Source organism: Chanos chanos, chromosome 3, assembly GCF_902362185.1.
Source record: "Chanos chanos chromosome 3, fChaCha1.1, whole genome shotgun sequence".
Taxonomy (NCBI): domain Eukaryota; kingdom Metazoa; phylum Chordata; class Actinopteri; order Gonorynchiformes; family Chanidae; genus Chanos; species Chanos chanos.
In genome coordinates this window covers 837,501-850,000 of record NC_044497.1, presented here as the reverse complement: position 1 = coordinate 850,000, position 12,500 = coordinate 837,501, and the positions used below count along the sequence as shown (strand labels likewise).

At 42.2% G+C, this 12,500-nt stretch overlaps 1 protein-coding gene across 1 annotated transcript in view; it reads left to right on the top strand.

Moving 5' to 3' along the window:
* The window catches only part of LOC115808726 (myosin-binding protein C, fast-type-like), a gene marked incomplete at its 3' end in the record, with an annotated part of 41,159 nt that overhangs the window by 26,677 nt on the left and 1,982 nt on the right, over positions 1–12,500 (top strand). Inside the window, exons 24-30 of the mRNA XM_030770186.1 lie at positions 1,775–1,934; positions 2,052–2,156; positions 3,185–3,373; positions 6,687–6,821; positions 7,246–7,413; positions 9,536–9,624; positions 10,443–10,638. Coding sequence (XP_030626046.1) covers positions 1,775–1,934; positions 2,052–2,156; positions 3,185–3,373; positions 6,687–6,821; positions 7,246–7,413; positions 9,536–9,624; positions 10,443–10,638 — 1,042 coding nt within the window. The remainder of the gene's footprint in view (positions 1–1,774; positions 1,935–2,051; positions 2,157–3,184; positions 3,374–6,686; positions 6,822–7,245; positions 7,414–9,535; positions 9,625–10,442; positions 10,639–12,500) is intronic.

The window sequence follows — 12,500 nt, the reverse complement described above, 5'->3', positions numbered from 1 at the left end:
GAACATGTCCAAAAACCAGACGCATCACAGAACATGTCCAAAAACCAGACGCATCACAGAACATGTCCAAAAACCAGACGCATCACAGAACATGTCCAAAAACCAGACGCATCACAGAACATGTCCAAAAACCAGACGCATCACAGAACACGTCCAAAAACCAGATACATCACAGAACACGTCCAAAAACCAGACGCATCACAGAACATGTCCAAAAACCAGACGCATCACAGAACATGTCCAAAAACCAGACGCATCACAGAACATGTCCAAAAACCAGACGCATCACAGAACACGTCCAAAAACCAGACGCATCACAGAACACGTCCAAAAACCAGACGCATCACAGAACATGTCCAAAAACCAGACGCATCACAGAACATGTCCAAAAACCAGACGCATCACAGAACATGTCCAAAAACCAGACGCATCACAGAACATGTCCAAAAACCAGACGCATCACAGAACATGTCCAAAAACCAGACGCATCACAGAACATGTCCAAAAACCAGATACATCACAGAACATGTCCAAAAACCAGACGCATCACAGAACATGTCCAAAAACCAGACGCATCACAGAACACGTCCAAAAACCAGATACATCACAGAACATGTCCAAAAACCAGACGCATCACAGAACATGTCCAAAAACCAGACGCATCACAGAACATGTCCAAAAACCAGACGCATCACAGAACATGTCCAAAAACCAGACGCATCACAGAACACGTCCAAAAACCAGACGCATCACAGAACACGTCCAAAAACCAGACGCATCACAGAACATGTCCAAAAACCAGACGCATCACAGAACATGTCCAAAAACCAGACGCATCACAGAACATGTCCAAAAACCAGACGCATCACAGAACATGTCCAAAAACCAGACGCATCACAGAACATGTCCAAAAACCAGACGCATCACAGAACATGTCCAAAAACCAGACGCATCACAGAACATGTCCAAAAACCAGACGCATCACAGAACACGTCCAAAAACCAGATACATCACAGAACATGTCCAAAAACCAGACGCATCACAGAACATGTCCAAAAACCAGACGCATCACAGAACATGTCCAAAAACCAGACGCATCACAGAACATGTCCAAAAACCAGACGCATCACAGAACATGTCCAAAAACCAGACGCATCACAGAACACGTCCAAAAACCAGACGCATCACAGAACACGTCCAAAAACCAGACGCATCACAGAACATGTCCAAAAACCAGACGCATCACAGAACATGTCCAAAAACCAGATACATCACAGAACATGTCCAAAAACCAGATACATCACAGAACATGTCCAAAAACCAGACGCATCACAGAACATGTCCAAAAACCAGACGCATCACAGAACATGTCCAAAAACCAGACGCATCACAGAACATGTCCAAAAACCAGACGCATCACAGAACATGTCCAAAAACCAGACGCATCACAGAACATGTCCAAAAACCAGACGCATCACAGAACATGTCCAAAAACCAGACGCATCACAGAACATGTCCAAAAACCAGACGCATCACAGAACACGTCCAAAAACCAGACGCATCACAGAACATGTCCTAGTTTTACGCCTAGACAGCACCAGAATAAAAACACAAATATTTTTATAAACAGCATTACATTTGCAATTAACAATATGGTTCTAGAACGTTTTGTGTTGCATGATGACACTATCATCTTCCAAATTTTGTTTTTCTGACCAGGTGTTCTTTTGTCCCTGTGCTCTTATGAGTCAAACTGTCTGTCACTCTGTCTCAGCCAATCACAGAGGCAGAGGGGCGTGTCCGTGTGGAGAGCAGGAAGGACCTGAGCTGCTTTGTCATTGAGGGAGCAGAACGACACGACGAGGGCAATTACACAATCACAGTCACTAACCCAGCAGGGGAGGACAAAGCCAACCTGCACATCAAAATAGTGGGTGTGTGTCAGACTGCCTCACACACGTACATACACACGCACACACACATGCACACACATACACACACACACACACACAAAGAGAGTTTAATGTAGTGTCCTGTCTGTGGTGCTGTAGATGTTCCTGATCCACCTGAGAATGTGAAGTGTACCTCAGTGGGGGAGGACTGCGCTACCATCATATGGGAACCTCCCAAATTCGATGGAGGAGCTCCAGTCAAAGGTTACACAACTCACATACGCTCTCTCTCTCTCTCTCTCTCTCTCTCTGTCTCTCTCTGTCGCTCTGTCTCTCTCTGTCTCTGTCTCTTTCTCTCTCACTGTCTCTCTCTGTCTCTCTCTCTCTCTGTCTCTCTCTCTCTCTCTCTTTCTCTCTCTGTCGCTCTGTCTCTCTCTGTCTCTGTCTCTTTCTCTCTCACTGTCTCTCTCTGTCTCTCTCTCTCTCTGTCTCTCTCTGTCGCTCTGTCTCTCTCTGTCTCTGTCTCTTTCTCTCTCACTGTCTCTCTCTGTCTCTCTCTCTCTCTGTCTCTCTCTCTCTCTCTCTTTCTCTCTCTCTCTCTCTCTCTCTCTCTGTCTCTCTCTCTCTCTGTCTCTCTCTGTCGCTCTCTCTCTCCCTCTCTCTCTCTCTCTCTCACTCTCTCTCTCTCACTGTCTCTCTTTCTCTGTCTCTCTCTGTCTCTCTCTCTCTCTCTCTGTCTCTCTCTGTCTCTCTCTCTCTCTCTCTGTCTCTCTCTCTCTCTCTCTGTCTCTCTCTGTCGCTCTCTCTCTCTCTCTCTCTCTCTCCCTCTCTCTCTCTCACTGTCTCTCTCTCTCTGTCTCTCTCTGTCTCTCTCTGTCTCTCTCTCACTGTCTCTCTCTCTCTCTGTCTCTCTCTGTCACTCTCTCACTTTCTCTCTCTCTCACTGTCTCTCTCTGTCACGCTCTCTCTCTCTCACTGTCTCTCTCTGTCATTCTCTCTCTGTCTCTCTCTCTCACTGTCTCTCTCTCTCTCTGTCTCTCTCTGTCTCTCTCTCTCTCTCTCTGTCTCTCTCTCTCTCTGTCTCTCTCTCTCTCTCTCTCTCTCTCTCTGTCTCTCTCTGTCACTCTCTCTCTCTGTCTCTCTCTCTCACTGTCTCTCTCTCTCTGTCTCTCTCTCTCACTGTCTCTCTCACTCTCTGTCTGTCTTTCTGTCTGTCTGCCTCTCTCTCTCTGTCTGTCTCTTAATTCAGCTGAAAAGGGCTTTGCTGATGAGTCAGTGCTTGTGTGTCTCAGGTTATTTGATGGAGAGGAAGAAGAAAGGTTCGTCGCGCTGGACCAAGCTGAACTTTGAAGTGTTCGAGGGGACGACCTACGAGGCCAAGCGTATGATTGAGGGCATCCTCTACGAGATGAGAGTGTTCGCCGTGAATGGGGTGGGAATATCAGCTCCAAGTCTAAACTCCAAACCATTCATGCCTATTGGTAAGACCTACAGCCTACACACTGCACACTCTCTCTCTCTCTCTCTCTCTCTCTCTCACTGTCTCTCTCTCTCACTGTCTCTCTTTCACTGTCTCTCTCTCTCTTTCTCCCTCTCTCTCTTTCTCTCTCTCTCCCTCCCTCTACCTCCTTCTCAATTCAATTCAATTCAATTCAAAGTGCTTTATTGGCATGACAAATAAGGCATTGTATTGCCAAAGCATTCATACAAAGCATAAGGAATACAAGGAATAAGTCTAAATCTTATGTAAATTTAAATCTAATCTAAGTTTAAATCTAGACCTAATCTATTCTATATATAGATTTACACAGATTTGGACTAACATAAAATAAACATATACACTACACTCAAATATGAATAGGAACATTACATGTGTAACATGTATAGAAACATTAAACGTTAAACATATTTACATTTAGGTTTAGCTAGTGTCCCTCAGTGTCCCTCAGGTTATGACATAGTGAAATATATTTGGCTGCCAGAGCAGCTGAAGGTCCCTCTCCTGAGAGGATAGCCATTTTTTCAGTTTTGTCTAGGACTTCAAAGTTTGGGTGGTTGGTTTTAAATGTATGGAAAAGAGTTTTTCTTATTTCTGTATACTTCTCACAGTGAAGAAGAAAATGCTCCTCTGTCTCCACCTTCCCTGTCTGGCACTGACCACATGTTCTGTCCTCTTTTGGCAGCCAGGTTTTTCTGAGTCTGCCTGTTTCTACTGCAAGTTTGTGGTCACTGAGTCTGTACTTGGTCAGGATTTGCCTCTGCTTCGTATCTCTGACAGAGAGGAGATACTCTGCCAATTTATACTCTCTTTTTAGGGTCAAATAGAAGCTCATTCTGCTTTGACTGGTGGTCTGGTTTCTCCAATGTTCCAAATAGTCTTCTTTTGCTTGTTTGATGATTTTATTGACACAAATTGGTGGTTTGGAAGCAGTACTGATCTGAACATATTGTGTGTTAGTTTTCGTTACTGGGTTAGTGAGCTTCAGTACCAGTTGGCTTAGAGGACTCTTTCCTGGGTTCAGTTCTTGGGTTTTCAATGCCTCAAATTGGAGTGTATTTTGTGGGCTAGACTTCAAATGCATCCAGAATTTTAAAGTTCGTTTTTGAATTGATAAAGCCAAAGGATAACGGCCTAATTCTGCCCTACATGCATTGCTAGGTGTTTTTGTTTGGACTTTTAGTACAGATCGACAGAATTCAGCATGTAGGACTTCTGTTGGATGCTTGTCCCACGTAGTGTAGTCATGCATACCGAGTGGACCCCAGACCTCACTTCCATACAGCGCAATAGGCTGTATTATGCTGTCAAATAATTTGCACCAGATTGTGATTGGTATATTTATATTGTAAAATTTGGATTTTATAGCATAAAGTGCCCTACGGGCTTTTTCTTTGAGTGCATTCACTGCCGTGCTGAAACTTCCTGATGCAGTAATGGGAAGACCGAGGTAAGTATACTGCATCGTGTGCTCTAGGACAGTGCTACCCAGAGTGAACATGTGTTTGTGTTCCTGACATCTGGGCTTCTTTTGGAAAATCATGATTTTTGTTTTTATAGGATTTACTGCCAGGGCCCAGGTCTGGCAGTACTTTTCTAGCAGGTCCAGGTGCTTCTGTAGGCCCTGTTCAGAGGGTGACAGGAGCACCAGGTCATCTGCATAGAGCAGGAATTTGACCTTTGTGTCTTGAAGGGTGAGTCCAGGGGCTGCAGATTGTTCCAACTGCACGGCTAATTCATTAATGTAGATGTTGAAGAGTGTTGGACTCAGGCTGCAGCCCTGTCTCACTCCACGTCTCTGTGTGAAGAGCTCTGTTTGTTTTTTGCCAATTTTTACTCTGCATTTATTATTTGAATACATTGATTTGATCACATCATATACTTTACCCCCTACACCACTTTCTAAAAGTTTGTAATATAATCCTGTGTGCCAAATAGAATCAAATGCTTTTTTAAAGTCAACAAAGCAAGCAAATATTTTTCCACTTTTTGTGTCTTTTACATGTTTATGGATTAGGGTGTGCAGATATGATCTGTGGTACGGTGGTTTGGGAGAAAGCCAATTTGACTTTTATTCAGGGCATTGTGTTCATTAAGGAAGGTTTGAATTCTGTCATTTAAAATGCTACTAAATACCTTCCCCAGATTACTGCTCACACAGATACCTCTGTAATTATTAGGGTCCAATTTGTCTCCACTTTTATGAATTGGGGTAATGACCCCTTGATTCCAGACATTAGGAAAACAGCCAGAACTTAGGGTGAGATTGAATACTTTGAGCAGAGCTCTCTACATCTCAGGCGTGCTGCGTTTAAGCATCTCACTTCTGATACTGTCAGGACCACAAGCTTTACGGGGTTTTAAAGATTTTAATTTTTGTGCCAATTCTTCACTTGAAATGGGGTAGTCAAGTGGATTTTGGTTGTTTTTAAATATAGATTCAAAATTGTGTAGTTTTTCTTTGATCTGATTCTGATTTTGATTTGGCTCTGTTGATTGTATTTCACTGTAGAGGTTTTGAAAATGCTCAATCCAAATATTACCATTTTGAATGGGTACTTCTTGTGGTTCTTTTGCACTCAAAGTATTCCACATCTCCCAGAACTGATTTTTATTAATGGAATCTTCAATTTCATGGAGATGTTTGTTAGTGTAGTTTTGTTTTTTTCTTTTGATTGTTTGTTTGTAGCTTTTGAGGGTTTTGTAATATTGCAATCTTAAGTCTGTGTTTTGGGGATGGTAGTGTTTTTGGTTTGATAGGTGCCTTAGCTCTTTCCTGATATTTTTACATTCTGTGTCAAACCATTTCCCATATCTTTGTTTTTTGACTGTCTTGCTGTTGGCTTTTGTTAGGCTAGCCTTTTTTGCTGCCCTGTGGAAAATCAGGTTCAGCTCATGAACAGCCATGTTTATACCTTTTTTGTCATTGGGGAATGGTTTATCTGTAAATTTAGTAATTTGATTTGTCAAATCAGGTGAGTTTAGGGCTTGTGTAAATTTTTCTGGGCTGTCTGGAGCCCATCTGTAGGTGGGATTAAGCTTGTGCAGCGCACTGGGCTTCATTTGTGTGTTAGTGGGTTGGTCTCTCTCTGTCTCTCTCTCACTGTCTCTCTCTCTCACTGTCTCTCTTTCACTGTCTCTCTCTCTCTTTCTCTCTCTGTCCCTCTCTCTACCTCCTTCTCTCTCTCTGTCTCTCTCTCTCGCCCCTCAGTGCAAGTTACATTGACTTTACCTGTCTGACTCTGTCTGTCTTCTGTCTTCTCACTTCCTGTTTGTCCCCCCCCCCCCCCCCCCAGCCCCCACCAGTGAGCCGACCAAGCTGGTCGTTGCGGACGTATCAGACACGACATGCACACTGAAGTGGCTGGCTCCAGAGAAGGTTGGGGCAGGGGGGCTGGATGGTTACATTGTGGAATACTGTAAGGAGGGAGGTGAGTATACAGCACAAAACAACAGCGTTTTACTCATATATATATATGTGTGTGTGTGTGTGTGTGTATGTGTGTGTGTGTGTGTGTGTGTGTTACTCATGTAGACATAGACCAGGATCAGATATATAGATATAGATATAGATATAGATATAGATATATATATGTGTGTGTGTGTGTGTGCGTGTGTGTGTTTTACTGATGTAGACATAGACCAGTATCAGCTAAATGTGTTTCCCCTTCCCTAGGTACAGTGGTAAATAACAATAATAATAATAATAATAATAATAATAATAATAATAGCAATAGATCATACTTCATAGATCATAGGTAAGAGTTTTTGTCTCATTTGCAGTGATCAGCTTTCTGAAACTATTTACAAACTGTTCACTAATGATTCCTATAAAAAACGTCTGTCCTGTCGTAGAGACGGAATGGCATGCGGCCAACACAGACTTGATTGAGAAACAGAATTTTGTTGTGAGGAACCTGCCCACGGGAGAGAAGATGAACTTCCGCGTCTTTGCCGTAAACATCGCCGGACGGAGCCCTCCAGCCTCCCTGGCTCAGCCTGTCACAGTCCGGGAAATCATGGGTGAGAATTTCCAGGAATTCAACCATGTCCCACCAAACACAAAACCCAACCACTCAAAACACAAGACCATGCCACATTTAAACTTTTATATAAAGCCGTTTTTTTAAAATTTGCCTAGTGGGTGTGTCCTAAAGGAGAGCTCATGAATATTCGTAACAGCAGTCCTCTTCAGTTATGAAAACATAAGGTGACCCTGACTGAACATTTTATTCTTGGTGTTTTAAGATTGTCCTGTGTGTTAAGGTTGTCCTGTGTGTTGAGGTCATCCTGTGTGAAGGTTGTCCTGTGTTTTAAGGTTGTCCTGTGTGTTGAGGTCATCCTGTGTGAAGGTTGTTTTGTGTGTTGAGGTCATCCTGTATGTTAAGGTTGTCCTGTGTGTTGAGGTCGTCCTGTATGTTAAGGTTGTCCTGTTTGTTGTGGTCGTCCTGTATGTTAAGGTTGTCCTGTGTGTTGAGGTCGTCCTGTGTGTTAAGTTTGTCCTGTGTGTTAAGGTTGTCCTGTGTGTTGAGGTCGTCCTGTATGTTAAGGTCATCCTGTGTGTTAAGGTTGTCCTGTGTGTTGAGATCGTCCTGTATGTTAAGGTTGTCCTGTGTGTTGAGGTTGTCCTGTATGTTAAGGTTGTCCTGTTTGTTGTGGTCGTCCTGTATGTTAAGGTTGTCCTGTGTGTTGAGGTCGTCCTGTGTGTTAAGTTTGTCCTGTGTGTTAAGGTTGTCCTGTGTGTTGAGGTCGTCCTGTATGTTAAGGTCATCCTGTGTGTTAAGGTTGTCCTGTGTGTTGAGATCGTCCTGTATGTTAAGGTTGTCCTGTGTGTTGAGGTTGTCCTGTATGTTAAGGTTGTCCTGTGTGTTGAGGTCGTCCTGTGTGTTAAGTTTGTCCCGTGTGTTGAGCGACTGACTGGTAAAACCTCAGGAATGGTTTTACACCTTCTCCTCCATTATGTGTGTTTTATGTTTATGTGTGTTTTATGTTGCGTGTAGACTGGCCATTATGTGTTTATATGTTTATGTTTATATGTTTATATGTTTACATTTATGTGTATGTTATGTTGTGTGTAGACTGGCCATTATGTGTTTATATGTTTAGATTTATGTGTATGTTATGTTGTGTGTAGACTGGACATTATGTGTTTATGTTTATATGTTTATGTGTTTATGTTTATGTGTGTGTTATGTTGTGTATAGACTGGCCATTATGTGTTTATATGTTTATGTTTACGTGTTTATGTTTATGTGTGTGTTATGCTGTGTATAGACTGGCCATTATGTGTTTATATGTTTATGTTTACATGTTTATGTTTATGTGTGTGTTATGTTGTGTATAGACTGGCCATTATGTGTTTATATGTTTATGTTTATATGTTTATGTTTATGTGTGTGTTATGCTGTGTATAGACTGGCCATTATGTGTTTGTGTTTATGTTTATGTGTTTAGATTTATGTGTATGTTATGTTGTGTATAGACTGGCCATTATGTGTTTGTGTTTATATTTATGTGTTTATATTTATGTGTGTGTTATGCTGTGTATAGACTGGCCATTATGTGTTTATGTGTTTATGTTTATGTGTTTATGTGTTTATGTTTATGTGTGTGTTATGCTGTGTATAGACTGGCCATTATGTGTTTGTGTTTATGTTTATGTGTTTAGATTTATGTGTATGTTATGTTGTGTATAGACTGGCCATTATGTATTTGTGTTTATATTTATGTGTTTATATTTATGTGTGTGTTATGCTGTGTATAGACTGGCCATTATGTGTTTATGTGTTTATGTTTATGTGTTTATGTGTTTATGTTTATGTGTTTATGTTTATGTGTGTGTTATGCTGATGTTTGTGTTGTCAAATCTGGTTTTAAAGCCTCTTCAGAGGAAGAAACCACATGCTGTTTTATAAACTATATGTATAAAATTCAGCAAGGCATTATGGGAAAGGTTCTGAAGACTGAGATAGGCATTTTGTGGGAAAACCTGCAGGAATTTTAGGCACAATTCAATGAGGTGTTACAGGTGGTATCAAGAATACTCAGGAATTGATAAGTACTCATTATTACCATTAAATAACTCTCTCTCTCTCTCTCTCTCGCTCTCTCTCTCTCTCTCTCTCTCTCACGCTCTCTCTTTTAGAGTACCCAAAGATCCGTCTCCCTCGACAGCTGAGAACTAGATACATCAGGCGAGTTGGAGAAACAGTCAACCTGGTCATTCCTTTCCAGGTGTGTGTCTGTATGTGGTGTGGCTTTGTGTTTGTGGCTTTGTGTTTGTGTGTTTGTGTGTCTGTATGCAGTGTGTGTGTGCAGTATGTGTGTGTGCAGTGTGGCTTTGTGTCTGTGTGCAGTGTGCGTGTGTGTGTGTGTTTGTGTCTGTGTGCAGTGTGTGTGTGTGTGTGTCTGTATGCAGTGTGTGTGTATGTGTGTGTGTGTGTGTGTGTGTGTGTATGTGTGTGTGTGTGTGTGTGTCTGTGTGCAGTGTGCCTGTGTGCAGTGTGTGTGTGTGTGTTTGTGTCTGTGTTTGTGTCTGTGTGCAGTGTGTGTGTGTCTGTATGCAGTGTGTGCAGTGTGTGTGTGTGTGTGTGTGTGTGTGTGTGTGTGTCTGTGTGCAGTGTGCCTGTGTGCAGTGTGTGTGTGTGTGTGTGTTTGTATCTGTGTGCAGTGTGTGTGTGTGTGTGTCTGTATGCAGTGTGTGCAGTGTGTGTGTGTGTGTGTGTGTGTGTGTGTGTGTGTGTGTGTGTGTGTGTGTGTGTGTCTGTGTGCAGTGTGCCTGTGTGCAGTATGTGTGTGTGTGTGTTTGGGTGGCTTTGTTTTTTCAGATAACTTAAAACAAAAAACAGTCGGAGCAGCTCTGTGGTTATTGGTTATTATATTAATCTTTATTAACTTATTAACTTTATTATCTTTGCAAACGTGTGTGTGTGTGGGGGGGGGGGGGGGGTATCTGTGTGTGTGTGTGTGTGTGTGTGTGTGTGTGTGTGTGTGTGTGTGTGTGTACGTGTGTGTGTGTGTGTGTGTGTGTGTACGTGTGTGTGTGTGTGTAGGGTAAACCTCGCCCAGTGGCCCATTGGCTGAAGGATGGGGAGCCAGTCGACCCCAAGAAAGTGAGCGTTCGTAATTCCAATGTGGACTCTATCCTGTTTATCCGCTCGGCCGAGAGGGAACATTCTGGAAAGTACACGCTGGTGTTACAGATTGAGAACATGGAGGACCGGGCTACTATAGACATCCGTGTCGTAGGTATGAGCACAGTTATATCAGCTATGAATCCCACAAATTTCCAGGTAATTCCAGGGAACTTTACCCAGAGCAATCATGAGACAGCAGAGACAAACACCTTATGGACACATCTCTCTCTGTGTGTTAGGTCTGTCTGTGTGTTAGGTCTCTCTGTGTGTTAGGTCTGTCTGTGTGTTAGGTCTCTCTGTGTGTTAGGTCTGTCTGTGTGTTAGGTCTCTCTGTGTGTTAGGTATGTCTGTGTGTTAGGTATCTCTGTATGTTAGGTATGCCTGTGTGTTAGGTATGTCTGTGCGTTAGGTATCTCTGTGTGTTAGGTCTGTCTGTGTGTTAGGTCTCTCTGTGTGTTAGGTCTGTCTGTGTGTTAGGTATGTCTGTGCGTTAGGTCTCTCTGTGTGTTAGGTCTCTCTGTGTGTTAGGTCTCTCTGTGTGTTAGGTCTCTCATGTGTCTATCCCAGGGTGTTCTTCAACACCATTAAAATATTTGGAGGCCTCTCGATATTACTATTTAACCAAGCTACCAGAACTTCAGCAGCATTCAGGACTATTTGGGAGAGGGATTTAAACATTTCATTTAATGAGAAGGAACAGGACAGGATTAGCCAGAATCAAAGGAAGCTATCAAGGGATATAAAAATCAGACTTATTCAGTTTAAAATTCTCAGTCCTTTCTATTGGAAACCATCTAGATTACACAGGTTAGGCCTCAAAAACACAGCAGACTGTTGGAAATGTCAGGACTCAGAGGGCACATTAATCCCCACTCTCTGGCAATGCCCTCGAATACAAGGCTTTGGGGAACGAGTCCATAAACATAACAAGGAAATCACTAGCAATGACTTCTCCCAGGTTATATGTGTTAGGTTACATGTGTTAGGCTATATGTGTTAGGTTATATGTGTTAGGTTATATGTGCCAGGTTATATGTGTTAGGTTATATGTGTCAGGTTACATGTGTTAGGTTACATGTGCTAGGTTATATGTGCCAGGTTATATGTGTTGGGTTATATGTGTTAGGTTATATGTGCCAGGTTATATGTGTTAGGTTACATGTGTTAGGTTACATGTGCTAGGTTATATGTGCCAGGTTATATGTGTTAGGTTACATGTGTTAGGTTACATGTGCTAGGTTATATGTGCCAGGTTATATGTGCCAGGTTATATGTGTTGGGTTATATGTGTTAGGTTATATGTGCCAGGTTATATGTGTTAGGTTATATGCGTTGGGTTATATGTGCCAGGTTATATGTGTTAGGTTACATGTGTTAGGTTATATGTGCTAGGTTACACGTGTTAGATTATATGTGTTGGGTTACACATGTTAGGTTATATGTGTTAGGTTATATGTGTTGGGTTATATGTGTTAGGTTATATGTGCTAGGTTATATGTGCTAGGTTATATGTGTTAGGTTATATGTGTTAGGTTATATGTGTTGGGTTACACATGTTAGGTTATATGTGTTAGGTTATATGTGTTGGGTTATATGTGTTAGGTTATATGTGCTAGGTTACACTTGTTAGGTTACATGTGTTAGGTTACACGTGTTAGGTTATATATGTTGGGTTACACGTGTTCGGTTATATGTGTTAGGTTATATGTGCTAGGTTACATGTGTTAGGTTATATGTGTTAGGTTATATATGCTAGGTTATATATGTTAGGTTATATGTGCTAGATTATATGTGGGAGAATGTCTGAGACATGTGTCTATCCCAGGGTGTGGGTGACCCATCAGTTGTGAGAGAATGTGGAAGTGCAGGGTTGATCCAGACTGCCATAATGGCGGGTAGACAGACTGTAATGAGGGGATGGGAAAAAAAACAGAAGCTTCTGCTTATTGGGAGTGGTTCACTGAACTGGGAAAG